This window comes from Schistocerca serialis, chromosome 4 (assembly GCF_023864345.2).
Source record: "Schistocerca serialis cubense isolate TAMUIC-IGC-003099 chromosome 4, iqSchSeri2.2, whole genome shotgun sequence".
In the NCBI taxonomy this organism is placed as follows: domain Eukaryota; kingdom Metazoa; phylum Arthropoda; class Insecta; order Orthoptera; family Acrididae; genus Schistocerca; species Schistocerca serialis.
In genome coordinates this window covers 673370711-673397147 of record NC_064641.1, presented here as the reverse complement: position 1 = coordinate 673397147, position 26437 = coordinate 673370711, and the positions used below count along the sequence as shown (strand labels likewise).

The 26437-nt window shown below is 46.9% G+C and overlaps 1 protein-coding gene across 2 annotated transcripts in view; it reads left to right on the top strand.

Moving 5' to 3' along the window:
• The window catches only part of LOC126473150 (uncharacterized), a 151058-nt gene that overhangs the window by 101375 nt on the left and 23246 nt on the right, over positions 1-26437 (top strand). For both annotated transcript variants that reach the window (XM_050100009.1, XM_050100008.1), the window contains exon 6: positions 640-833. In XM_050100009.1, the coding sequence (XP_049955966.1) occupies positions 640-833 (194 nt within the window). The remainder of the gene's footprint in view (positions 1-639; positions 834-26437) is intronic.

Genomic DNA, 26437 nt, shown 5'->3' with positions numbered 1-26437 from the left:
AAGCCTTTCTCTCGCATTAGCCGAGAGACAGAATAGCCATCAGCTAAGTTAATGGCTACGAACTAGCAAGGCGCCATTAGCCTTACAGTGATTGTACTTAAAGTCTCCTGTGTATCGTCAAGATCGATGTACCACAATGATATTAAAGATAAGTATTAATCCTGCTCCGTACTTTTCTTCCTAACATTAATTACGTATCCTGTTCCAGTACTTCACGCCCGTCTGCGTTAGTCTAGCGTGCATTTTCAGCCATCTCAACTTCACGGTGTCGGCCCAGCTACCGACACAACACTTTTCTTGTTGATGCAAAATATACACTGGTATTGTCAACTTTTTAAATCTGTGAAGGAAGGCTCTGTTAGTGGCGGTAAAACTTTGCATTACTAATTGTATAACATTGCTCTTCATTGTAATTCATGGCAATAAAACACTTTTAGTTAAAAAAGGCAAGGGTTATGGGTTCAAGTCCTGGTCTTGTAGACGATTTTCACCTGTCAGGAAGTTTCAGATTAGTGCACACTCTGTTATCGAGTGAAAATTCACTTCGGGAATTTTCACATTAACGTATACACTGTCCATGATTTGTCATGTTGATTTAATTTGTTTTTAACTTCCAACCCCACGACTTGTGTGTTACAGGCGCCCCGTATTGAATGAAGACCTTCTCTCCTTCCACCAGGAGCACCCGTCATTTCGTGGCAGCTTCGGTGCGCTATGCGAGGAGAGACACCCAGGGGCATCACAAATGTTCAATCTTGCCGACTCACTGCACTCCCTCTATCATTACAACCTGTTCTACGAGATACATCCTGTAGGTGTCGATCGCTTTATAGGTAGGTTTAATACTAGGACCCATCTACTACATATTTATGTACTGACAACGGCGACTGCATTCTAATTCGAGGAATGAGATTGAAAAGCCTGTGTGGATATCCAGTTTTAGATCCTCCGCGATTTACAGCGCCGCTCAACGTAGCTTCTGGTGTTCTTTTTCGATAGTTTGACATGTTTCCATCTAGGTCTGTTTCAAGATAAGTACTTATTTTCGACATATCAATGACACCTGTGCTACATAGGGTACAAGAGAACTATGGATACAAAATTTTGGAATGTTTAGGGGAGACAAAAAGAAACACATTTTTATGCGACAAAAATGTCACAGGTGCATTGTTTCCCTCTACGGTGCCATGATAGTTTGGACGCTACCGATGTACAGAGACACTACTGTGCAATGAATATTATTTTACACATGTTGCTGAAAACTTCATCCCCTTATATTTATGGACAACTGTCATCTGCGTACCAGTGATTGTCTGACTGGCTCAAAAGAAACAGTTGACTCTCGAAACGCGCCGGCCGGTGTGGCCGTGCGGTTCTATGCGCTTCAGTCTGGAACCGCGCAACCCCTACAGTCGCAGGTTCGAATCCTGCCTCGCTCATGGTTAGTTAGGTTTAAGTAGTTCTAAGCTCTAGGGAACTGATGACCTCAGATGTTAAGTCCCATAGTGCTCAGAGCCATTTTAAACCATTTGAACTCTCGAATAGTGGATGTGGATTCAACAAACGGACAAACAACTCTTCTGGATTGTCTCTCGGTGTTTCATTTATCAAAAGCTTCGTGTTCCTCCACAAAGAGAACATTTATAGATCAGCAACATCTTTAAAACTGTATTGCTCCGTCGTCCTCACAACCTTCACGGGCGCCTAATGGGGAAGTGGTGCACCTGTAAAAAAAAAGGTGTTTCCTTTTATCTCCTCTAAACATTCTAAAATTATAGATGCATAGAGTGTTGTATGTTATAAGTGTGTTGTTTTAAAAATGGCATTTTTAGCTCTGTAACACAACAGCTACAGACGTATTTTTTTTCTTTATTGTCATTTTGATACCTTACAAACAAGGTAGGCCGGCAGCGGCCTATTTACGCCGCTCTTCGGCCACAGGAAAGAGACACAGTATAACAGCAATACAGAAAAACAAACATACATGGAGCACAAAAACGGGAGACAAACATAGTAAAAATAAGCGAAGTCGTTCACCGACGTACTGCTCGGATAAAAAAAAAGTTCAACACTGCACACAACGGAGAATACAGAATGCTACACGTGAACAGAGGAGCTTGGACAGGGAGACACTGATGCACTGACGGGATCTCCAGCGTACGAAGACGCACAGTTCACACAAAACAGAAAGGGGCCTGCCAGAGGCAAGAGGTGTGGGTAGGAGGGAGAGGGTGAGGGGGTTGATGCCAGTGGGTGAGAAGAAGGGAAGGGGAGGGGAGAGGGTATGGGGGTGCGTGGAAGTTCGGTGAGGGGGGAAGGGGGAGGGGAGGGAGGGAGAGAAGGGGAAAGAGGGTGCCCTGGAGGAAAAACACAGGGGGAGGAAGGGGAGGATCAAAGTTGATAGGAGGGGTATATGGAGGGGATGAGGGCATCATCAGGGAGGGAGAGTTGGCAGAAGCCACCTTGGGCAAGGGTATGGAGTGTGGAGAGATGGAGAGCAGGTGGGATGTGGGAGTACAGGCACGGCAGCGGACGAGGGTGGGAAAGGATGGGAGAGACAAGCAGGTGAGGGGGGTTAAGTTTGTGGGAGGTGTAAAGGATCTGTATCCGTTCGAGGAAGAGGAGGAGGTGTGGGTACGGAATTAAGTTGTAGAGGATCCACTTGGGGGAGGGGAGGTGGATGCAATAGGTGAGGCGGAGTGCATGGCGTTCCAGGATTTGAAGGGGGTTTGTAGAAGGTAGGAGCGGCAGTGATCCAGGTGGGATGGGCATAACAGAGAATAGGGCAGATAAGGGATTTATAGGTGTGGAGGACGGTGGAGGGGTCCAGACCCCATGTGCGGCCAGAAAGAAGCTTGAGGAGGCAGAGTCGGGAGTGTGCCTTGGCTTGAATCGTCGAGAAATGGGGGCGTCCAGAAAAGGCGACGGTCAAGGGTGACGCCAAGGTACTTGAGGATGGGGGTGAAGTGAATAGGATGGCTGTAGATTGTGAGATAGAAATAGAGGAGACAGAAGGAAGGGGTGGTGTTGCCTACAATGATCACCTGTGTCTTGGAAGGATTTGCCTTGAGCAGCCACTGGTTACACCAAGTGGTGAACCTGACCGGTTCAAGATGGGATTGGATAAGGTGCTGGGAGCGTCGCAGGGTGGGGACGAGGGCAAGGATGGCGGTATTCAAAAATTGTTCAAATGGCTCTGAGCACTATGGGACTCAACTTCTGAGGTCATCAGTCCCCTAGAACTTAGAACTACTTAAACCTAACCAACCTAAGGACATCACACAAATCCATGCCCGAGGCAGGATTCGAACCTGCGACCGTAGCGGTCGCGGGGTGCAAGCTAGTCCAGGCAAATGTTGAGAGAGGCGCTGCAGACGCGCTCTTCGCTAGCAGTCCCGAATCTGGCCAGGGCATAAACTGCGGTGTGTGCAGCAAGTAACTGACAATTGATCACCGGTATGGGGTGGGCGTATAGCAGGGGTGGGCCCGAGAGCTGCCCGCACGTTGCCCGCGGGCACCGTCAGCCGCGAGGGTAACGCTGAGCAGCAATGAGGCTGTGTAGTGCGGGTAGCAGAGCTGTGCGGTGTGACTGGCCGCTTGGGCACGCACACTGCACTGAGGGGGGGGGGGGGGGGGGGGGGGCAATCGTGTCGCTGTGAGAGCGCTTCGCGCGCACACCTGAGTATGGACAAGCTAACCTAGGTAGTGCAGGTGGAACAACACATGTCCGAGGTCGTTTCACGCGTATGTGGCGTCCGTGAACTCGGCACCTGTACACAGTCATCGAGAGGCGAATCACATGTGGTACAACATGCGTATGTGCTACATAAGTGTAAAACGTGCTTACCTGAAGTTTGTGTATCCTGTGCCATGCAACAGTTGGCCATATACGGATGAAACACAATTTCAAACCACTGTAACACGTTCTACTTTCATGGCCACAAATAGGATACGGACGTAAAGGATCAAGAAACGAACACATTTGTACTGTAAATGTTACGTTATATTTACACAGACACGTGCAGTTCGGAGGAGGTGTACTACGTACGAATAGGGCATAGGCATTAGTTTACAGTTTACATCCTCCTGGATGTTTTTACAATGATTCTGAAATAGCATCTCGATATTTGGTGTGAAATTACTGGTCATTAGGCGCACTGAACCAGTCAGATGAACATCAGTAAGACTACTCAGAAAATAAGCTTCGATTTTGTCAGTTTCATTATGGAGAAAACACTTGTTGTCCCAAAAAACTATACTCACGAGCCGCTATTTTAAATAACAATGGAAACTATTCACGTGGGAAATATTTGTAGAAGCTTTCAAGGGTTCTGCAGTGCGAAACTTCACCTTCAGCAAACGATTGTATTGAAAGTCAATGAATTCGAACTGAATTACAGAAGGCTTAGCTGCAAAAGGGGTCACAGAAAGGTTGACATCGTATTCCAGTCCTCATTACTATCAAAAATGCGTTCGAGAGACTGTAGCACCGTTACAAACCCACCAAAATGTTCTTTGAGCCTCTGCTGTTGAAATTGTTTTCACTGACGACTAGTGCAACGCTTGGGAAGTGTACACACGACATTTCTGACAGTTTCTTTGCCCGTAAAAGCAGTTTTCTCTTGAATGCCAAAATAGTCTCAAACACTTCGCTAATTACTTTATTTCTACCTTGCAAAACTACGTTCACGCTATTCAGATGCTTGGTTACGTCAGTTAAAAACACAAGATCTAAAATCTACTGTGGGTCATCCAATTCTTTCACCGGTTTTCCTTTCGAATACATGAATATCTCTATATCTTTACGTAAATTAAAAAATCGTCCTAAAACAACACCTCCACTCAAACAGCGTACTTTACAAAAATATGGAACATTGCCGTATTAATACTCGAGATCTGCCAGGAACGATTTAAAGCGTCTGTGTCCCAAACCGTGCGATCTGAGAATGTTAACTATTTTTGTAACCACGTCCATGACGACAACCAGTTTGACACATTATGCTAGCGATTTAATACGGTGGAGAACGCACTGTATTGCTGGTAGTTCCTGCTGGACACCGACGGCTTTCAACTTTTTTCGTGTCAAAGCAACGACACTAGACTTATGACCAATCATTGCAGGAGCCACATTTGTTGCAATCGATGGAAGTTATCCCAACATAGCTCGTATTTCTCTATTGCATGTTCTACGCACGTAAATATATCGTCGGCCGTTGTTGTGTAATGCATTGGCACTAAATCGAGGAGTTCCTCAATCACATTAAACTTAGGATCAACTTCTCGCAGAAAGACTGTAGGTTGAGCAACATCACATACATTAGTGCTTTCGTCTAATGCTAATAAAAAGAAAACCAAATCTTTGATCCTGTTTCTCCGTGTGTCGTTTCTTCAATACGCCTGCAAACCGTTCTCCGTGAAAGAGGAACGGTTTCGAAAGCAGGAAGACATGCTGGGCACAAAATTGTTGCGGCAGCAACAAAACATTGTTTCACAAATTCTCCGTCGCCGAAGGGCCGTCTATTTTAGCTATTTTAAGAGCTACATGATAGCTTACTCTCATCGCTGCATCGTTGCGGATGATAAGGTTCTCGTCCTGTAAATACGTACTAGGAGAATGTAAAAGAGACGAAAAATGCACATAACATTATTAATAACAATAATAATGTGACTCAATGTCATAATTATCTACATGTATACGTATTCAGTTCCATAATTTCAAAAAATGTGCGTGAATTCCTTAGGGAACAAACTGCTGAGGTCATCGGTCCCTAGGCTTACACATTACTTAAAATAACCTAAACTAACTTATGCTAATAACAACACACACACCCATGCCCGAAGGAGGACTCGAACCTCCGACGGGAGGAGCCGCGCAATCCGTGACATAATGCGTCAAACCACGCGGCCACTACGTGCGGCATAATAAGTTTGGCTTTTCTTCTTTCATTGTTCAAACCGACAATAACCTTCTCGTGAAGCAGTTGATAATGTCGCTTCACATTGTACTTCTTCCGCGAAGACGATGTTGTATGCAAATCAATCACTGAGGTCCGCTTTGCGTTTCAACAGAAAAGTACCCTTCTTCCCACTGTGGATGAAGAGTATGGTTTCAAAGGACTTTCGTTTCAACGATTTTGACTCCTCCTCAGCCATTTTCCACCCACTAGTTCTGTTTTGTCACAAATACCGAATGCGATGTCTACACAGACAATAGAAACTACAGGAAGTAAATGAACCGAGTGGCTCCGCACGGTTCAGTGACGTGCGTGGCTAGGCGAGTGGGAGAAAGCCACGGGCAGGCCTTGCAAGCATTTGCGAGCGCCCGCGCTAGCGAAACGTTATTTACAGAGCCCTGACGTGCAGCCAGGGGACCTATTCTGTATCGTTCATACTGATCGGTGTAATAGGTTAGTCTCGGTAGTGACGTCATTTTCGGTTCTTTATCCAAATATCCTATTCAGTAAGCTTCTGAGACTTGTTACCGAACGGTCCTCCCACCGATTTTACGACAATTGTACCGAGAGGTTTTGGATTTCGGTCTGGCCCTGTAGATTGGTGAGCTGTGTTTTATGTACACCTATAATTTGTTGTTTTAAACATATTTAGCGGTTTTAGCTTCGGATTTAGTGATTGTGTTACTAAAGAATCACCAGAGGACGCATCCGGTTGTAAAATGAGTTCATCATCATCATCATTTAAGACTGATTATGCCTTTCAGAGTTCAGTCTGGAGCATAGCCCACCTTATACAGTTCCTCCATGATCCCCTATTCAGTGCTAACATTGGTACCTCTTCTGATGTTAAACCTATTACTTCAAAATCATTCTTAACCGAATCCAGGTACCTTCTCCTCGGTCTGCCCCGACACCTCCTACCCTCTACTGCTGAATCCATGAGTCTCTTGGGTAACCTTGCTTCTCCCATGCGTGTAACATGACCCCACCATCTAAGCCTGTTCGCCCTGACTGCTACATCTATACAGTTCATTCCCAGTTTTTCTTTGATTTCCTCATTGTGGACACCCTCCTGCCATTGTTACCATCTACTAGTACCTGCAATCATCCTAGCTACTTTCATATCCGTAACGTCAACCTTGTTGATAAGGTAACCTGAATCCACCCAGCTTTCGCTCCCATACAACAAAGTTGGTCGAAAGATTGAACGGTGCACAGATAACTTAGTCTTGGTACTGACTTACTTCTTGCAGAAGAGAGTAGATCGTAGCTGAGCACTCACTGCATTAGCTTTGCTACACCTCGCTTCCAGTTCTTTCACTATGTTACCATCCTGTGAGAATATGCATCCTAAGTACTTGAAACTGTCCACCTGTTCTAACTTTGTTCCTCCTATTTGGCACTCAATCCGTTTATATTTCTTTCCCACTGGCATTGCTTTCGTTTTGGAGATGCTAATCTTCATACCATAGTCCTTACATTTCTGATCTAGCTCTGAAATATTACTTTGCAAACTTTCAATCGAATCAGCCATCACAACTAAGTCATCCGCATATGCAAGACTGCTTATTTTGTGTTCACATATCTTAATCTCACCCAGCCAGTCTATTGTTTTCAACATATGATCCATAAATAATATGAACAACAGTGGAGACAGGTTGCAGCCTTGTCTTACCCCTGAAACTACTCTGAACCATGAACTCAATTTACCGTCAACTCTAACTGCTGCCTGACTATCTATGTAAAGACCTTTAATTGCTTGCAAAAGTTTGCCTCCTATTCCATAATCTTGTAGAACAGACAATAACTTCCTCCTAGGAACCCGGTCATATGCCTTTTCTAGATCTATAAAGCATAGATACAATTCCCTGTTCCACTCATAACACTTCTCCATTATTTGCCGTAAGCAAAAGATCTGGTCCTGACAACCTCTAAGAGGCCTAAACCCACACTGATTTTCATTCAATTGGTCCTCAACTAATACTCTCACTTTCCTTTCAACAATACCTGAGAAGATTTTACCCACAACGCTGACCGAGCGAGGTGGCGCAGTGGTTAGACACTGGACTCGCATTCGGGAGGACGACGGTTCAATCCCGCGTCCGGCCATCCTGATTTAGGTTTTCCGTGATTTCCCTAAATCACTCCAGGCAAATGCCGGGATGGTTCCTCTGAAAGGGCACGGCCGACTTCCTTCCACATCCTTCCCTAAACCGATGAGACCGATGACCACGCAGTCTGGTCTCCTTGCCCAAAACAACCAACCAACCACAACGCTGATTAAAGATATACCTCTATAGTTGTTACAATCTTTTCTGTTTCCATGTTTAAAGATTGGTGTGATTACTGCTTTTGTCCAGTCTGATGGAACCTGTCCCGACTCCCAGGCCATTTCAGTTATCCTGTGTAGCCATTTAAGACCTGACATTCCACTGTATTTGATGAGTTCCGACTTAATTTCATCCACCCCAGCCGCTTTATTGCACTGCAATCTGTTGACCATTTTTTCCACTTCCTCAAATGTGATCCTATTTCCATCATCATTCCTATCCCATTCTACCTCGAAATCTGAAACATTACTGATCGCATTTTCACCTACATTGAGCAACTCTTCAAAATATTCCCTCCATCTGCCCAAGGCATCCACAGGATTCACCCGCAGTTTTGCTGACCTGTCCAAAATACTTGTCATTTCCTTCTTACCTCCCTTTCGAAGACTGCTAATTACACTCCATAATGGTTTTCCAGCAGCTTGACCCATAGTCTCCAACCTGTTTCCAAAGTCTTCCCACGATTTCTTCTTGGATGCTGCAATTATCTGTTTGGCTTTGTTTCTTTCTTCAACGTAACTTTCTCTGTCTACCTGGGTTCTGGTTTGTAGCCATTTTTTATACGCCTTCTTTTTCCTTTTACAGGCTGCCTTGACTGTATCATTCCACCAAGCTGTTTGCTTCATCCTACTTTTACACACTACTGTTCCAAGACATTCTTTAGCCACTTCTAGTACTGTGTCCCTGTACCTTGTCCATTCCCTTTCCAATGACTGTAATTGACTACATTCAACTAACTGGTACCTTTCTGAGATCGCTGTTATGTACTTGTGCCTGATTTCCTTATCCTGAAGTTTCTCCACTCTTATCCTCCTACAAATGGACCTGACCTCCTGCACTTTCGGCCTCACAATCCCAATTTCACTGCAGATTAAATAATGATCAGTGTCATCAAAGAATCCCCTGAATACACGTGTGTCCCTCACAGCCTTCCTGAATTCCTGATCTGTTATTATATAGTCAATGACAGATCTGGTTCCCCTGCCTTCCCAAGTATACCGGTGAATGTTCTTATGTTTGAAAAAGGAGTTTGTGATTACTAAGCCCATACTGGCACAGAAATCCAAGAGTTGTTTCCCGTTCCTGTTGGCCTCCATATCCTCTCCAAATTTACCCATAACCTTTTCATACCCTTCTGTTCAATTTCCAATCCTGGCGTTAAAATCACCCATGAGCAGAACACTGTCCTTGTCCTTTACTCTAACAACTACATCACTGAGTGCCTCATAAAAACTATCCATATTATCTTGATCTGTCCCTTCACAATGCGAATATACTGACACAATCCTAATTTTCTTGCTAGACACTGTCAAATCTATCCACATCATTCGTTCGTTTACATACCTTATTGCAACTAAGCTGGGTTCCATTTCTTTCCTGATGTAAAGCCCTACACCCCATTGTGCTATTCCTGCTTTGACTCCTGACAGGTAGACCTTGTATTCTCCCACTTCCTCCTCTTTCTCACCCCTTACCCGAATGTCACTAACAGCTAAAACGTCCAGCCCCATCTTACTTGCAGCCTCTGCCAGCTCTACCTTCTTCCCAGAGTAGCCCCCATTGATATTAATAGCTCCCCATCTCATTACCATTTGTTTGCCAAGTCGTATCTTTGGAGTCCCTGGTTTGTCAGTTAGAGGTGGGACTCCGTCACCTCCAAAGGTCCGAGGCATTTTGCTCTGATTGTTGCCAGCATCATATTTAAAGTACCAGGGAAGCAGGTTGCTAGCCTTACTTGCCCCGAGTCCCATTGGGTTTTACCCCTAACGGCTGAGGGACTAACCGGTGGATTTGGTAGTCTTTGCCGTATGAGCACAAAGGTGACCACGACTCAGAATATGTCCGAGATGCCCAGCCTTATTCCAAAGTAACTGGTATCCCGACTGTCGGGACCACTTACTTGGCCACTCATACGTTGCCCGTGGTTCATGAACTAGGACATGACTACAGGTTCATAATTGACTACACTCCTGGAAATTGAAATAAGAACACCGTGAATTCATTGTCCCAGGAAGGGGAAACTTAATTGACACATTCCTGGGGTCAGATACATCACATGATCACACTGACAGAACCACAGGCACATAGACACAGGCAACAGAGCATGCACAATGTCGGCACTAGTACAGTGTATATCCACCTTTCGCAGCAATGCAGGCTGCTATTCTCCCATGGAGACGATCGTAGAGATGCTGGATGTAGTCCTGTGGAACGGCTTGCCATGCCATTTCCACCTGGCGCCTCAGTTGGACCAGCGTTCGTGCTGGACGTGCAGACCGCGTGAGACGACGCTTCATCCAGTCCCAAACATGCTCAATGGGGGACAGATCCGGAGATCTTGCTGGCCAGGGTAGTTGACTTACACCTTCTAGAGCACGTTGGGTGGCACGGGATACATGCGGACGTGCATTGTCCTGTTGGAACAGCAAGTTCCCTTGCCGGTGTAGGAATGGTAGAACGATGGGTTCGATGACGGTTTGGATGTACCGTGCACTATTCAGTGTCCCCTCGACGATCACCAGTGGTGTACGGCCAGTGTAGGAGATCGCTCCCCACACCATGATGCCAGGTGTTGGCCCTGTGTGCCTCGGTCGTATGCAGTCCTGATTGTGGCGCTCACCTGCACGGCGCCAAACACGCATACGACCATCATTGGCACCAAGGCAGAAGCGACTCTCATCGCTGAAGACGACACGTCTCCATTCGTCCCTCCATTCACGCCTGTCGCGACACCACTGGAGGCGGGCTGCACGATGTTGGGGCGTGAGCGGAAGACGGCCTAACGGTGTGCGGGACCGTAGCCCAGCTTCATGGAGACGGTTGCGAATGGTCCTCGCCGATACCCCAGGAGCAACAGTGTCCCTAATTTGCTGGGAAGTGGCGGTGCGGTCCCCTACGGCACTGCGTAGGATCCTACGGTCTTGGCGTGCATCCGTGCGTCGCTGCGGTCCGGTCCCAGGTCGACGAGCACGTGCACCTTCCGCCGACCACTGGTGACAACATCGATGTACTGTGGAGACCTCACGCCCCACGTGTTGAGCAATTCGGCGGTACGTCCACCCGGCCTCCCGCATGCCCACTATACGCCCTCGCTCAAAGTCCGTCAACTGCACATACGGTTCACGTCCACGCTGTCGCGGCATGCTACCAGTGTTAAAGACTGCGATGGAGCTCCGTATGCCACGGCAAACTGGCTGACACTGACGGCGGCGGTGCACAAATGCTGCGCAGCTAGCGCCATTCGACGGCCAACACCGCGGTTCCTGGTGTGTCCGCTGTGCCGTGCGTGTGATCATTGCTTGTACAGCCCTCTCGCAGTGTCCGGAGCAAGTATGGTGGGTCTGACACACTGGTGTCAATGTGTTCTTTTTTCCATTTCCAGGAGTGTATTTTCCTTTGTTACAAATATGGTTAGGTTAGGTTGTTAATGTGAATGATTACATAAAAAAAACGTTTTCGGTCAATATTCTCTCAAAATACGTGTTATTTTTGTGCAAATAAGACTTTAAAGATCATTAAATATCAAGACATTGGCTCTGCTAACGTATATTACATGAGTGTGAACTGACGTTACTAGTACCTTTGTGTACTTTTTCCCACAAATGGGTTAGTTATTAATTATCGAAACGTGTTTGCAACTTTCGAGTAACAATGGAAAGCAATTATGTGAAGCCTCATATTGGAAACCTTCCAAACTATCACCCATTTATGACTTACGCAGCACCCTTTGACAACGAAGTCAGTCTACATTCCTCTACAGTCTACACAATACTAAGGAAATGAGTATCTGTCGTTTGGTGCGGCCATGTGGTAGCCGGCACGGTAGCTCAGCGCGTTCACTCATAGGGTTTAGCTACCCTCTAAAATAAAAATAAAATAAAAAAACTGAGTGACCGGCTCAACGAACAACCTCAAAGAATGTCATAGAACGTCCGCCTCGAACATATACAACGAACATAGACGAAAATGAGGTTAAAAAAAAAAGTTGTTTGCGTGCGGGAATGCGATGCACAGATCGATTCAATAGAACACGGGTTCGCGCATGGGTGGACACAAAAAAATTTTTTTTCCTCTTCATATATCCAACACGTTCTGAGACATTGTTACTCGTGTAAGTTAAGATTTTTCTGCAATAACCATTATTACTCACATGTATGAGCGCACTTCCTGAGTAATGATTTCGTGATTTCTGTGTGTCTAAAGAACCAAATATTGTTGGAGATGAAATTGCTGGTGAAACAACCGACAGTGACCTTTATATTATTTTGTCAGAAATAATACACCATTTTTTCCGAATATGTAGCGATTTCCGAGTATGCGTTTAGACAGGAATCTAAGAGCACAACTTAAATTACTGGGAACGTAACTAGCAGCAGTCATCTTCATAATCTTGATTGTCACAAGTATTTATCTGCGATCGAATTCTCAACCACAGTAGACAGAGATGAAAGATCTCTGCCGTAATATTTTTAGACTGTAGCACAATATACGAAACATTTTCATTCATGAAATGCATGTTATAAACTTCGACGAACTGCAGGGGCTCTCGAAAATGTGTCTTTTTTTTCAGTTTTGTTTTTAAGACTCAAATCGTTGACATATCATATAGGGAAGTGGGCTACTTAATCATTTGGATCTCTAGGAGCGAGCTATAACCACATTCTGTTTATCCTCTTATTCTTTAAAACTAAAAAAATGGTTCAAATGGCTCTGAGCACTATGGAACTCAACTTCTGAGGTCATTAGTCCCCTAGTACATAGAACTAGTTAAACCGAACTAACCTAAGGACATCACAAACATCCATGCCCGAGGCAGGATTCGAACCTGCGACCGTAGTGGTCTTGCGGTTCCAGACTGCAGCGCCTTTAACCGCACGGCCACTTCGGCCGGCTCTTTAAAACTCTCAGAATCAATTTTTCGGGTGTTTTTATAGATGTATTAGTATAATGTGGTACTACACACTATTTCTAACTCATTTTCCGAAACTTAAAATCCAAAACACGATGTCAGTGTGAATGAGAGTAAGAGACATAATGCGGCATTTACGACGATTTGCAGAATACAGACAAGTACGCTATCGTTATTATGCATGCATGGAAACATGCGGTCAGAGAAACTGTAAAAATTTTTATGCATTTCAGCTGAGAATAATGGAAATGGATATACTGCGCCTATGCTGTTAAGGAAGAGGCAAGGGCGATGAAGGCAGGGACTTCAGCTCGATGGAATGCGGCGTCATGCGTTATAGCAACGTAAATGCAATTTTCGGTACTTGGAAGAACAGCGCGCCTGTGTCGTCTGCTAGCCGTTTTGTGTTCGTGGCGCTGTGAGTGCTGCAGTGCGCATGCGCGGATCTGCTGCCGCTTGCTTTTCATTGGCTTGCGCAACACAAACCGACAACAGTGCTTCAGTTCTCTAGATCCGAACGGTATCGCTACCGAAATGCATACTGAATAATGCAGGGACTCTAATTCGAGTAATAGACCGTTCGGTGCTCTTGAATACCGAAACGATCGGCAAAATGGCGGAAAGATCCAGAACAGGCACCCAGGTAGGGGCATAGGCCGACTGTGTGCACTTCGGCTTCACCTCAGCAACATTCCATTCATATGCCGCCTCTGTAATGTTCCCGGGGCAGTGATTAAAAGTGAATTGTAAACCTGTCCACTCATTTCATCCATATATACCAGGTGTAGAAGTATGAAACCGGAATGTCCCTACAGACGGTGCTAGCCGTCAGTGTAGGGCCCATGAGATCGCACCTACAGAGCCATCTGTTTCCTGTAACGGCTGACGACGGTTGTCAACGAACAGTAACCCAAGTTCGATACATCGCCATGAGTTTCAACCCGTAAACATTTCCACTTTTGCGCCTACGAACTACGATTTGCGGACAGCATTGGTTCCCTGTTATCATTTGAAGAATCGCATCGAATGCTTGTCGAGGCTTTCAGCTAACATGCTCTTGGGAAGACACAGTGTTTCGAATGGTTCAAAAAGTTTTGACGTGAGAAACGACGAGCGCGGGAAACCACTGGAGTTCAAGACAACGAATTGTAGGCCTTGTTGGATGAAGATGGTACTCAAACTCAACAGGAACTCGCGGAACAATTTAATGTGACGCAGAAAGCCATTTCTCTTCTGTTGAAAGCTGTGGAAAAGGTGCAGAAAGTGCTAAAATGGGTTCCGCATGAACTGCATGAAAAACAGCAAGCAAATCGAAAGAGCACTTGTGAAATGCTGCTCGAAAGATACGAAAGAAAGTCGTTTCTCCATTGAATTGTGACAGTCGATGAAAAATGGATATATTCTGAGCATCCTAAGGGTGGTAAATCATGGATGAATCGAGGCAAACCATTGACATCCACTGCAAGACCAAATCGCTTTGGAAAGAAGACAATGCTCGATGTTTGATGGGATCAGAAGGGTGTCATCTACTATGAGCTGCTAAAGCCTTGTGAAAACGTTAGCACCGATCGCTACCAACAGCAAATGATCGATTTAAATCGAGCATTACGTTAAAAGGCGACCGGAATATGGAAAACAGTAACACAGTCATATAGCTCCATGATAACGCCTCATAACACACAGAAAAACGGGTCAGGGAAACTATCGTGGCGTTCAGTTGGGAAATACTAGGGCATAAGGCTTATTCTGCAGACTTGGCTCAGCCCTATTGTCATCCATCTGCATCACTGGAACGCCCTGTTGCTGAAAAACCCTTTAATTAGTATTAAAATGGACGAAAATGGTTCGCTGACTGGTTCGCTTCAAAAGAAGAACTGTCTTTTCTTTTGGCGTGGCATTCATAGCCTGCCGGAAAGGTGGGAGAAATGTATAAATAGAAATGGAGATTGTTTTAAATAAAATATTGTTTTTCAGTTTCAGAGAACAGACGTGTAATTATTGCAACCAAATTCCGGTTTCATACTTCTACACTTGGTACAAGCACAGAAATCAATGTGGGACGTACGACGAACGTGTCTGTTAGGACAGTGCGGTGAAATGGGGCATTAATGGGTTATGGCAGCAGATTACCAACGCGAGTGTCTTTGCTAACAGCTTGACATCACCTGCAGCACCTCTCCTGGGCTCGTGGCCGTGTCGGTTGGACCCTAGACGACTAGAAAACTGCAGCCTGTTCAGATGAGTCCCTATTTCAGTTGTTAAGAGCTGATGGTAGGTCTCGAGTGTGCTGCGGACCCCACGAGGCCGTGGACCCAATTGGTCAACAAGGCACTGTGTAAGATGTGGTGCATCCATAATGGCGTGGGCTGTGTTTGCTTGGAATGCCGAGTTCTGTGGCCCAACTGAACCGGTTATGTTCGGCTACTTGGAGACGTTCTGCAGCCGTTCATGGACTTCATGTTCCTAAACATCGATGGAATTCTTATTAATGACAATATTCCATGTCGCCAGGCCACAATTGTTCACGACTGGTCTGAAGACCATTCTGCACAATCTAAGCGAATGTTTTGGCCACACAGCGAACATATATGGGACATAATCGGGAGGCCAGTGGATGCCCAAAACTAACCCCGCACTGGCAACAGTTTTGCAGTTAAGGACGGCTATTGAGGCAGCATGGCGCAATATCTCTGCAGGGGACTTTGAACGACTTGTTGGGTCTATGCCACGTCGAGTTTCTCCACCACAAAAACAGAAGAAGGTTACATCATGATATATATACCTGGTGGTCCATTGATAGTGACCGGGCTAAATATCTCACGAAATAAGCATCAAAAGAAAAAACTACAAAGAACGAAACTCTTCTAGCTTGAAGGGGGAAACCAGATGGCGCTATGCTTCGCCCGCTACACGGCGCTGCCATAGGTCAAACAGACGTCAACTGCGTTTTATTTTAAATAGGAACCCCCATTTTTATTACATATTCGTGTAGTACATAAAGAAATATGAATGTTTTAGTTCGACCACTTTTTCCCTTTGTGATAGATGGCGCTGTAATATTCACAAACGTATAATTACGTGGTATCACGTAACATTCCGCCAGTGCGGACGGTATCTGCTTCGTGATACATTACCGGTGTTAAAATGGACCGTTCACCAATTGCGGAAAAGGTCGATATCGTGTTGATGTATGGCTGTTGTGATCAAAATGCCCCAACGGGCGTGTGCTTTGTATAATGCTCGGTAGCCTTGACGGCATCATCCAAGTATCCGGACCGTTCGCCGGATAGTTATGTCATTTAAGGAAACAGGAATGTTCAGCCACACGTGAAACGTCAACCACTACCTGCAACAAATGATGATGCCCAAGTAGGTGTTTTAACTGCTGTCGCGGCTAATCCGCACATCTGTAGCAGACAAATTGCGCGAGAATCGGGAATCTCAAAAACATCGGTGTTGAGAATGCTTCATCAACATCCATTGCACCCGTACCATATTTCTATGCACCAGAAATTGCATGGTGACGACTTTGAACGTCGTATAAAGTTCTGCCACTGGGCAAAAGAGAAATTACGGGGCGATAACGGATTTTTTGCATGCGTTCTATTTAGCGACGAAGAGTCATTCACCAACAGCGGTAACGTAAACTGGCATAATGTGCACTATTGGGCAACGGAAAATCCACGATGGCTGCGACAAGTGGAACATCAGCGACCTTGGCGGGTTAATGTATGGTGCGGCATTATTGGAGGAAGGATAATTGGCCCCCATTTTATCGATGGCAATCTAAATGGTGCAGTGTATGCTAATTTCCTACGTAATGTTCTACCGATGTTACTACAAGATGTTTCACTGCATTACAGAATAGCGATGTACTTCCAACATGTGGGTGTCCGGCATATAGCTCACGTGCGGTTGAAGCGGTGTTGAATAGCATATTTCATGACAGGTGGATTGGTCGTCGAAGCACCATACTGGCCTGCACGTTCACGGGATCTGACGTCCCTGGATTTCTTTCTGTGGGGAAAGTTGAAGGATATTTGCTATCGTGATCCACAGACAACGCCTGGTTAACATGCGTCAGCGCATTGTCAATGCATGTGCGAGCATTACGGAAGGCGAACTACTCGCTGTTGAGAGGAATGTCGTTACACGTATTGCCAAATGCAGTGAGGTTGATGGACATCATTTTGAGCATTTATTGCATGAATGTGGTATTTACAGGTAATCACGCTGTAACAACATGCGTTCTCAGAAATGATAAGTTCACAAAGGTACATGTATCACATTGGAACAACCGAAATAAAATGTTCAAACGTACCTACGTTCTGCATTTTAGTTTAAGATACCTAACCGTTACCAACTGTGCGTCTAAAATTGTGAGCTATATGTTTGTGACTATTACAGCGCCATCTATCACAAGTTGAAAAAAGTGGTCCAACTAAAACATTCATATTTCATTACGTACTACAAGAATATGTAATAAAAAATGGGGTTTCCCATTTTAAAAAAACGCCGTTGATATCCGTTTGACCATTGGCAGCGCCACCTAGAGGGCCAACCATAGCGCCATCTGTTTTCCCCCTTCAAGCTAGACAAGTTTCGTTCTTTGTAGTTTTTTCGTTTGATGCTTATTTCGTGAGATATTTGGCCCGGTCACGATCAATGGATCACCCTGTATGTATAAGCACAGAATCGTTTAACTTTCTCTTTAGCAGAAAATCGTATAACGTTACCTACCAGACAGGCCTCTCAGGCCCGTGTTATTTAAACTGACCCAAACCAACACTATTTTGACTACTGATGATTTGAACCACTTTTGATGTATAAATACTTTTAAAATAATTTTGTTTATTGTGAGTTTACATTTAAAAAAACGTAAATTTTACACTTTCGCCAGTGACTTTTTAAAGATGTATAGCTTATTCCCGTTCTACATCGAGTATTTTTATAGAATAATTCCTATTGCAAACAACCTTTCTTCTCTTCACAATAAGTACATTTTCTCCTTTTCTTAGCTGGAGGTTTAGCCGCCATTTCTGGATTTGGTGATACTACTGGATCATTGACTATTGCTTTGCCAAACTGCTGGTGAAAGTGCGACGTCTCATTGTTTCTTTTTTTATTGGTAGCCAGCATCTTCCAAATTGTGAATGCAAAATGGTTCAAATGCTCTGAGCACTATAGGACTTAACTTCTGAGGTCATCAGTCCCCCTAGAACTTAGATTTACTTAAACCTAACTAGCCTATGGACATCACACACATCCATGCCCGAGGCAGGATTCGAACCTGTAACCGTAGCGGTCTCGCGGTTCCAGACTGTAGCGCCTAGAACCGCTCGGCCACCCCGGCCGGCTTTGTGCATGCATTCTTTACGCGTACTTCGATCGTATTGAAGAAAATCACCAATGGCCTACGTATTGTTTTTCTCTTCATACTGTAGCAATCACCAAGGTTTTCAAAACATTCCCTCCAAGTTGCAAGTTCCTGGTTTCTTCCTCCTCCCCAAAACAAACGTAGGCAGTAGCTTGTCGCACTGTCACAAACTGCCCAAAACTTTATTTCATGTCTACCAGGTTTTGATGGTACGCACGGCCACGCACCATTCTAGAATGCAGGCAACCCTCAAGATAAATTTCCACATATCAAAAACTTCTCTGATTGGTCCCAGTTTGTCACTTGACATATGTTCACTTTGGGCTGCTACACTGTCAGACCACGAAATGTTAAGAATAGCATATAAGTGGTTGCGAGATTCAATGGTCAGCCATTCTCAACACTCCAAAGCTAACTGATATCTTCATGTCAAGATCAGAACACCAAGAACGTTTTTCCTATTTCATGCAGATATGTATCCATCCATTCCTTGTAAAGAATTCGACCTACCTTGTTGGTCCTCATGTACACTTTCTCAATGAGTGGTACACGAAAGAACAACATGCCCCTGCGGGTCCAGGGTAAGAATAGGCCCGAGGTATTCCTGCCTGTCGTAAGAGGCGACTAAAAGGAGTTTCAACCGTTTCAGCCTTCCATGTGATGGTCCCCCTAGGGGTTTGACCTCCATTTTTCAAAATTCTACAGAAGTACGAGCTTTTTGGGAAAGGACGCCTTACGTGGTGTACCCTGGTCCTCAGTGCACTAAGACCTTGGCACTCAGCATTGTAACGGCGTTGTAACCATACCCACTATTCCTCAAATTGGGCCTAAACGCCTGATGGGTTGTACAAGTTACGCCCATAGTGCGTCCCCATCTGCACCTACGGTCATGATGGACTTTCCATGGCACCCAAAATCCAGCACGGTAGCCAGCGCGTTGTGGTGGGGTCGTCATGTACCCTCTAGGTTGTAGCCCCCTGACAACACAGGGATCGTACTGCCGATATCTGAGCTGCACCCTCCCCACATTGGCCAAGGAGTAGATGCCTATCTCCTTGGGGCATCAGGATTCCCGGCAACGGTCATCCTGCCAGGTGGCCCTTGCTGAGGCTGGGTGGCGCCCGTGGGGAGAGCCCCTGGTCGGAGTGGGTGGTATCGAGGCGGACGTTTCGTAGATGAAACGTCAACATGTATCAGGTCGCTCTGCAGTCGAGTCTTTTAAAAAGAAAGGTACTGTCTCTGGTTCTGGTTCTCCTGCCCTATCCCCCTTGGCCACTCCCTGGGAGGAAGGTCAGGCCTGCCGGCTTGGGGCGAAGTACTTCCCCCGCTATTTGGTCTGTTCTCGAACCGATGGGGGGACGTTCGCCACCTCCAAGCCCATGTTCTTTGTTCAGTACATCGAGGACATCTTCGGGGAAATCGAGGCTCTCAGTAAAATGCGTTCAGGGTCTGTTCTTATAAAGACCACATCCGCCACACAGTCGCCGGCGCTCCAGGCCTGCGACCGACTAGGGGACATCCCAGTGTCCATTGTCCTGCATCTGGCACTGAATAGGACGCAGGGGGTTATTTTTCATCGGGACCTCCTGCTACAATCTGATGAAGAGCTCAGGGCCAACCTGGAGCGCCGAGGCGTGCATTTCGTCCGGCGAGTCCAGCGCGGCCCGAAAGACCGTCGCATCGACACCGGGGCCTTTATCCTCACCTTCGAGGGGGACGTTCTCCCGGAGAAGGTAAAGGTGATGTGCTGCCGGTGCGACGTGCGACCTTACGTCCTGCCTCCTATGCGCTGTTTTTGGTGTTTGCTCTTTGGGCACATGTCGTCATGGTGTGAGGCTGAGCCCCTTTGTGGCGATTGTGGACGTCCTCTTCGTGAGGAAAATACATGCACTCCACCACCTCGGTGCGTTAATTGTCCTGGCATCCACTCGCCTAGATCCTTAGACTGCCCCGCGTATCAGAAGGAGAAGAAGATCCAAGAACTCAAAATTTTGGATCGTCTCTCTTATTCTGAGGCCAGGAAGAAGTATGACCACCTCCATCCCGTGACGTTGACCTCTTCGTTTGCCTCAGTCGTGTCTACTCCTTCCCCAGTATCCTCACCCCTATCCTGTCCCCCCTCCACCTCCTCCCCCCATCCGGGGTCTATGCCTCCGCCTCCCAAATCCTTCCCTTTCAAATCCTCCTACCCCGCAGCCCCCGCCCCCTCTGCCCCAGGGGCCACCCTTCCTCCTCCTCCTCCACCCCCCCCGCCACCTGAGAAGCGATCCTCTTCTCAGGCGTCCATCGGGGAAACGTTCCGGATCCCAGCTTCCGAGGTCCGGCGTCCCAAAACGGACCCTGTGCGTGAGGACCTTCTTCGGGTCCAGCCCAACATCCCTGTGCCTCCTCGGACTTCCAAGAAGGCCTCCAAGAAGAAGTCTCTATCCCCCTCTCCACCCCGGCGCGTTTCGTCTGACGCTCCATCCGTGAGTCGCTGCTCCCGGCCGTCCACAGTTTCGTCGGGACGCTCTGCTGCCAGGTGCTCAGCTGGCCTCTCGTCGGCAAATGATGCTGCCCCTCCTACACAACCCGGGACAGCAGCCACAGCTGGTGACGACTCGATGGAACAGGATCCGCCTCCCGCCGGTTGTAGCGTTGTTCCCTCGAAACCTGGCCCTCCGCGGCCGTCGAGGTGACCAGCTATTCCCCCGTCTCATTCCCTCTTTTTTGGCTAGCGATGGCCTTGTTACATTGGAACATAAGAGGTATTCGATCTAATCGGGAGGAATTACAACTGCTCCTCGGCCTGCACTGTCCGCTCGTCCTTGGTCTCCAGGAAACCAAGTTGCGCCCGACTAACCGTATTGCCTTTACCCACTATACCTCAGAGCGGTATGACCTCACCCCTGTGGACGGTATCCCAGCTCATGGTGGGGTCATGTTGCTCGTTCGGGACGATGTCTATTACCATCCCATCCCATTGACCATCCCACTCCAAGCAAAAGCTGTCCGTATTACTCTTTCTGCTTTTACTTTTTCAGTTTGTACCATCTACACTCCATCGGCATCCGCAGTTAGTCGGGCTGACCTGATGCACCTGATTGTTCAGCTTCCTCCGCCGTTTTTATTGTTTGGCGACTTCAATGCCCATCATCCCCTTTGGGGCTTTCCTGCATCCTGTCAAAGAGGCTCACTCTTGGCAGATGTCTTCAACCATCTCAATCTTGTCTGCCTCAATACTGGCGCCCCAACTTTCCTCTCGGACTCTAATCATACCTCTTCCCACTTGGACCTCTCGATCTGTTCTACCACTCTTGCCCGTCGGTTCGAGTGGTATGTCCTTTCTGGCACCTATTCGAGCGACCACTTCCCCTGTGTCGTTCGTCTCCTGCACCACACCCCATCCCCACGTCCTTTGAGCTGGAACATACCGAAAGCTGACTGGGGACTTTACTCCTCCCTGGCGACCTTTCCGGACCACGATTTTCTCAGTTGTGACAGTCAGGTCGAATACCTCACGGCTGTTATTGTCAATGCTGCCGAACGTTCCATTCCTCATACTACCTCTTCACGTCGCTTTTCCGTCCCCTAGTGGAATGAGTCTTGTAGAGACGCTATCCGTGCTCGACGACGTGCTTTACGCACCTTTCGCCGCCATCCTACGTTGGCGAATTGTATTGGATACAAACAACTCCGAGCGCAATGCCGTAGAGTCATCAAAGACAGCAAAAAAGCTTGTTGGGCCTCTTTTACCAGCTCCTTTAACAGTTTTACTCCCTCTTCTGTCGTTTGGGGTGGCCTGCGCCAGCTGTCGGGCATTAAGGCCCACTCCTCGGTACCTGGCCTGACCTCAGGTAGTGAGGTCCTTGTTGATCCTGTGGCTGTCTCCAACGCCTTCGGCCGGTTTTTCGCGAAGGTTTCAAGCTCCGCCCATTACCACACTGCCTTCCTTCCCAGGAAAGAGGCAGAAGAGGCTCAGCGACCTTCCTTCCACTCGCTGAATCTGGAAACTTATAATGCCCCCTTTACTATGCGGGAACTCGAACGTGCACTTGCACTGTCCCGGTCCTCTGCTCCGGGGCCAGATGCCATTCACGTTCAGATGCTGGCACACCTTTCTCCGGCAGGCAAAAGCTTCCTTCTTCATACCTACAATCGCGTCTGGACCGAAGGTCAGGTCCCCATGCGTTGGCGTGACCCCGTCGTTGTTCCTATACCCAAACCCGGGAAGGATCGACACCTTCCTTCTAGTTACCGCCCCATTTCTCTTACAAGCTGTGTCTGTAAGATGATGGAGCGCATGGTTCATGCTCGGTTAATCTGGATTCTTGAATCTCGACAGCTACTTACCAATGTCCAATGCGGCTTTCGTCGCCGCCGCTCCGCTGTTGACCACCTTGTGACCTTGTCGACATTCATCATGAACAACTTTTTGCGAAGGCGCCAAACGGTAGCCATGTTCTTCGATTTGGAAAAGGCTTATGATACCTGTTGGAGAGGAGGTATCCTCCGCACTATGCACAGGTGGGGCCTATGTGGTCGCCTGACCCTTTTTATTGATTCCTTTTTAACGAATCGAAAGTTTAGGGTACGTGTGGGTTCTGTATTGTCCGACGTCTTCCTCCAGGAGAACGGAGTGCCTCAGGGCTCCGTCTTGAGTGTAGCCCTTTTTGCCATCGCGATCAATCCAATTATGGATTGCATTCCACCTAATGTCTCAGGCTCTCTCTTTGTCGATGACTTCGCGATCTACTGCAGTGCCCAGAGAACATGCCTCCTGGAGCGCTGCCTTCAGCGTTGTCTAGACAGCCTATACTCATGGAGCATGGCAAATGGCTTCCGGTTCTCTGAAGAGAAGACGGTTTGTATCAACTTTTGGCGATATAAAGCGTTCCTTCCGCCATCCTTACATCTCGGTCCCGTTGTTCTCCCATTCGTGGAAACAACTAAGTTTCTAGGGCTCACGTTGGACAGGAAACTGTGTTGGTCTCCACATGTCTCTTATTTGACGGCCCGTTGTACACGTTCCCTTAATGTCCTCAGAGTTCTTAGCGGTTCATCTTGGGGAGCAGATCGCACTGTCCTGCTTCGCTTGTATCGGTCCATAGTCCAATCGAAGCTGGATTATGGGAGCTTCGTCTACTCGTCTGCTCGGCCATCCCTCTTACGCCGTCTCAACTCCATCCACCATCAGGGGTTACGTCTTGCGACCGGAGCCTTCTACACTAATCCTGTCGAGAGTCTTTATGCTGAAGCTGCCGAATTACCATTGACCTACCGGCGCGACGTACTGCTGTGTCGGTGTGCCTGCCGGCTGTTGTCAATGCCCGACCACCCCTCTTATCAGTCCTTCTTCGCCGATTCTCTCGACCGTCAGTATGGGTTGTATGTGTCTGCCCTGCTGCCCCCTGGAGTCCGCTTCCGTCGCCTGCTTCGACAATTGGATTTTGCCCTCCCTACCACCTTCAGAGAGGGTGAGAGCCCGACACCACCTTGGCTCCAGACTCTGGTTCATATTTATCTCGACCTCAGCTCACTCCCGAAGGAGGGAACTCCGGCTGCAGTGTATTGCTCACGGTTTGTCGAACTTCGTGCTCGACTTGCCGGTCACACCTTTATTTACACCGATGGCTCCAAAACTGATGATGGTGTCGGCTGTGCCTTTGTCGTCGGGGCCGCCACTTTAAATACCGGCTCCTCGACCAATGTTCCAGCTTTACGGCCGAGCTTTTTGCTCTCCATCAGGCCGTTCAGTATGCCCGCCGCCACCGCCATTCATCGTATGTACTCTGCTCTGATTCCCTCAGTGCTTGGAGCTCCCTATCCGGTCCATCCCTTGGTGCAACGGATCCAGCAGTCCCTCCATTCTTTCGCTGATAATGGTTCTCCTGTCAGCTTTCTGTGGGTTCCCGGACATGTAGGAGTGCCTGGGAATGAGGCTGCAGATGCTGCAGCCAAGGCTGCAGTCCTCTTGCCTCGTCCAGCCTCCCATTGTGTCCCATCATCTGACGTTCGTGGGGTTGTTTGTAAGAGGCTTGTGTCGTTGTGGTGGGATGCTTGGTCATCCCTCCAAGGAAACAAGCTCCGGGCAGTAAAACCGCTCCCAACTGCTTGGACAACCTCCTCCCGACCATCTTGGCGAGAAGAGGTCCTTCTGACCAGGTTGCAGATTGGGCATTGCCGGTTTAGCCACCGCTACCTGCTCTCCGGTGACCCAGCCCCACAGTGCCCTTGTGGTCAAGCATTAACAGTGCGCCATGTTTTATTGTCGTGTCCCTGCTTTAGTCAATCTCGTGTTGTCCTGTCCCTGCCATCTACTTTACCGGATATTTTAGCTGATGATGCTCGAGCAGCTGCTCGTGTTCTGCGTTTTATAACTTTGACTGGCTTGTCCAAAGACATCTAACCTTTTTACTTATTTTATCTGCATCTTTGTCAGGACTTTCTGGTGTCCCCCCCCCCCTCCACTTGAGTTTTATTAGATTCCATGTGCTCTAACAACAGTGACTGGGCGCTAATGACCTCAGTAGTTGAGCGCCCTTAAACCCCACCACAAAAAAAAGAAAGAACAACATAAAACGAGACTCTTCATCATCACAGACCTTTATCGAGTACCTTGTAGGTATCTTCCAGAAATTCCAGCCTGAAGGACTGTTGCCCCTGTTGTATTCTCATTACGAGGAAACAATAAGTGGAGAACCTGCACTGAATTGTTCATGTCCTCGCTGTAAAGGGATTCTTCATGGTCATTAACATCTTTGTGTTACTGTGAATTTTCAGCGGCATCTACCTCATTATCATCATTATTTGAAAATTGAGATACACTAGGCGGGTTTTCTAAATTACTTGCAAATATTCCTCACTCCTTCTTTCCTTGTACTGTTCCTTCTGTAATTTTACACGGAGCAGGTTCTGGCGTATTGTGTGATCTGTTCACCCATATCGTCTTACATAGTTTTTCCTTCAGTCGCTGGAGTAAGGGAAGAAGAAAACGCATTACGCCTACGAAATTCACAGGCTGGAATTTACAAATGTTCTGTCGATACAAAGCAAATAAACAATTATTGACAGCCTTTTATTTTAATCAAACGGTTAGTGAGTGAGAGAAAGGTGTAGACCAATTTTTGTGTGTGTGATCTTGTTTCGATTATCAAGCTTCAGAGTGGTTTTATGAAGATCTTCACTGTAGTTGCTTGTCAGCTACGATCTTCATTTCAGCATTAACTGGTAAATGCCATACAACGTGTGATCTGCCTGATACACGGTGGACCCGAACGCCATCGACAAAATTTGTGACATTGTTCAGCGATATTTTCTGCGTATTTCGACACAAGGTGTAAAGTAGCTTAATTATTCATGTAGCACACCCGTGCATATTTTTATTAACACTTTTATGCTCTCATAGTACTCCCCATGTCTATTAACAAAAATGAATGGGTCACTGATATGTTCTTACCATAATTCGTTTTACTACTGGCACAACGCATGTGTAGCCTCACACACTGCCTACAGCCAGGCTAGGAACTGAATTAGCTGTTCACGTCTGTTTGTGAGAAGCTGAATTTTTCCATTTATTTGGCACGTAAGCCCTTTCAGAGAGATGGCGGAGTGAAGTAAGAAGACGACCTTCGACATGGCCACAAATGTGTAGCTCGCACTGTGCCAGAATTGCAACTTACGAGTGTCCACGTAACTAGGCCTGTTAAAACGTTCAGGCACCACGCCGGCCCAGCACACGAGAAAAAGAAGAAAAAATATAAATAAAATAAAATTGATAATTACTCGAGGAGAGACACAATAGAATTCTATCCAACCTCAAAGCTCTCAGAAGAACACAGATTCCTACGAACGCTATACGAGCAACGATGTGATCAATAGTCACATG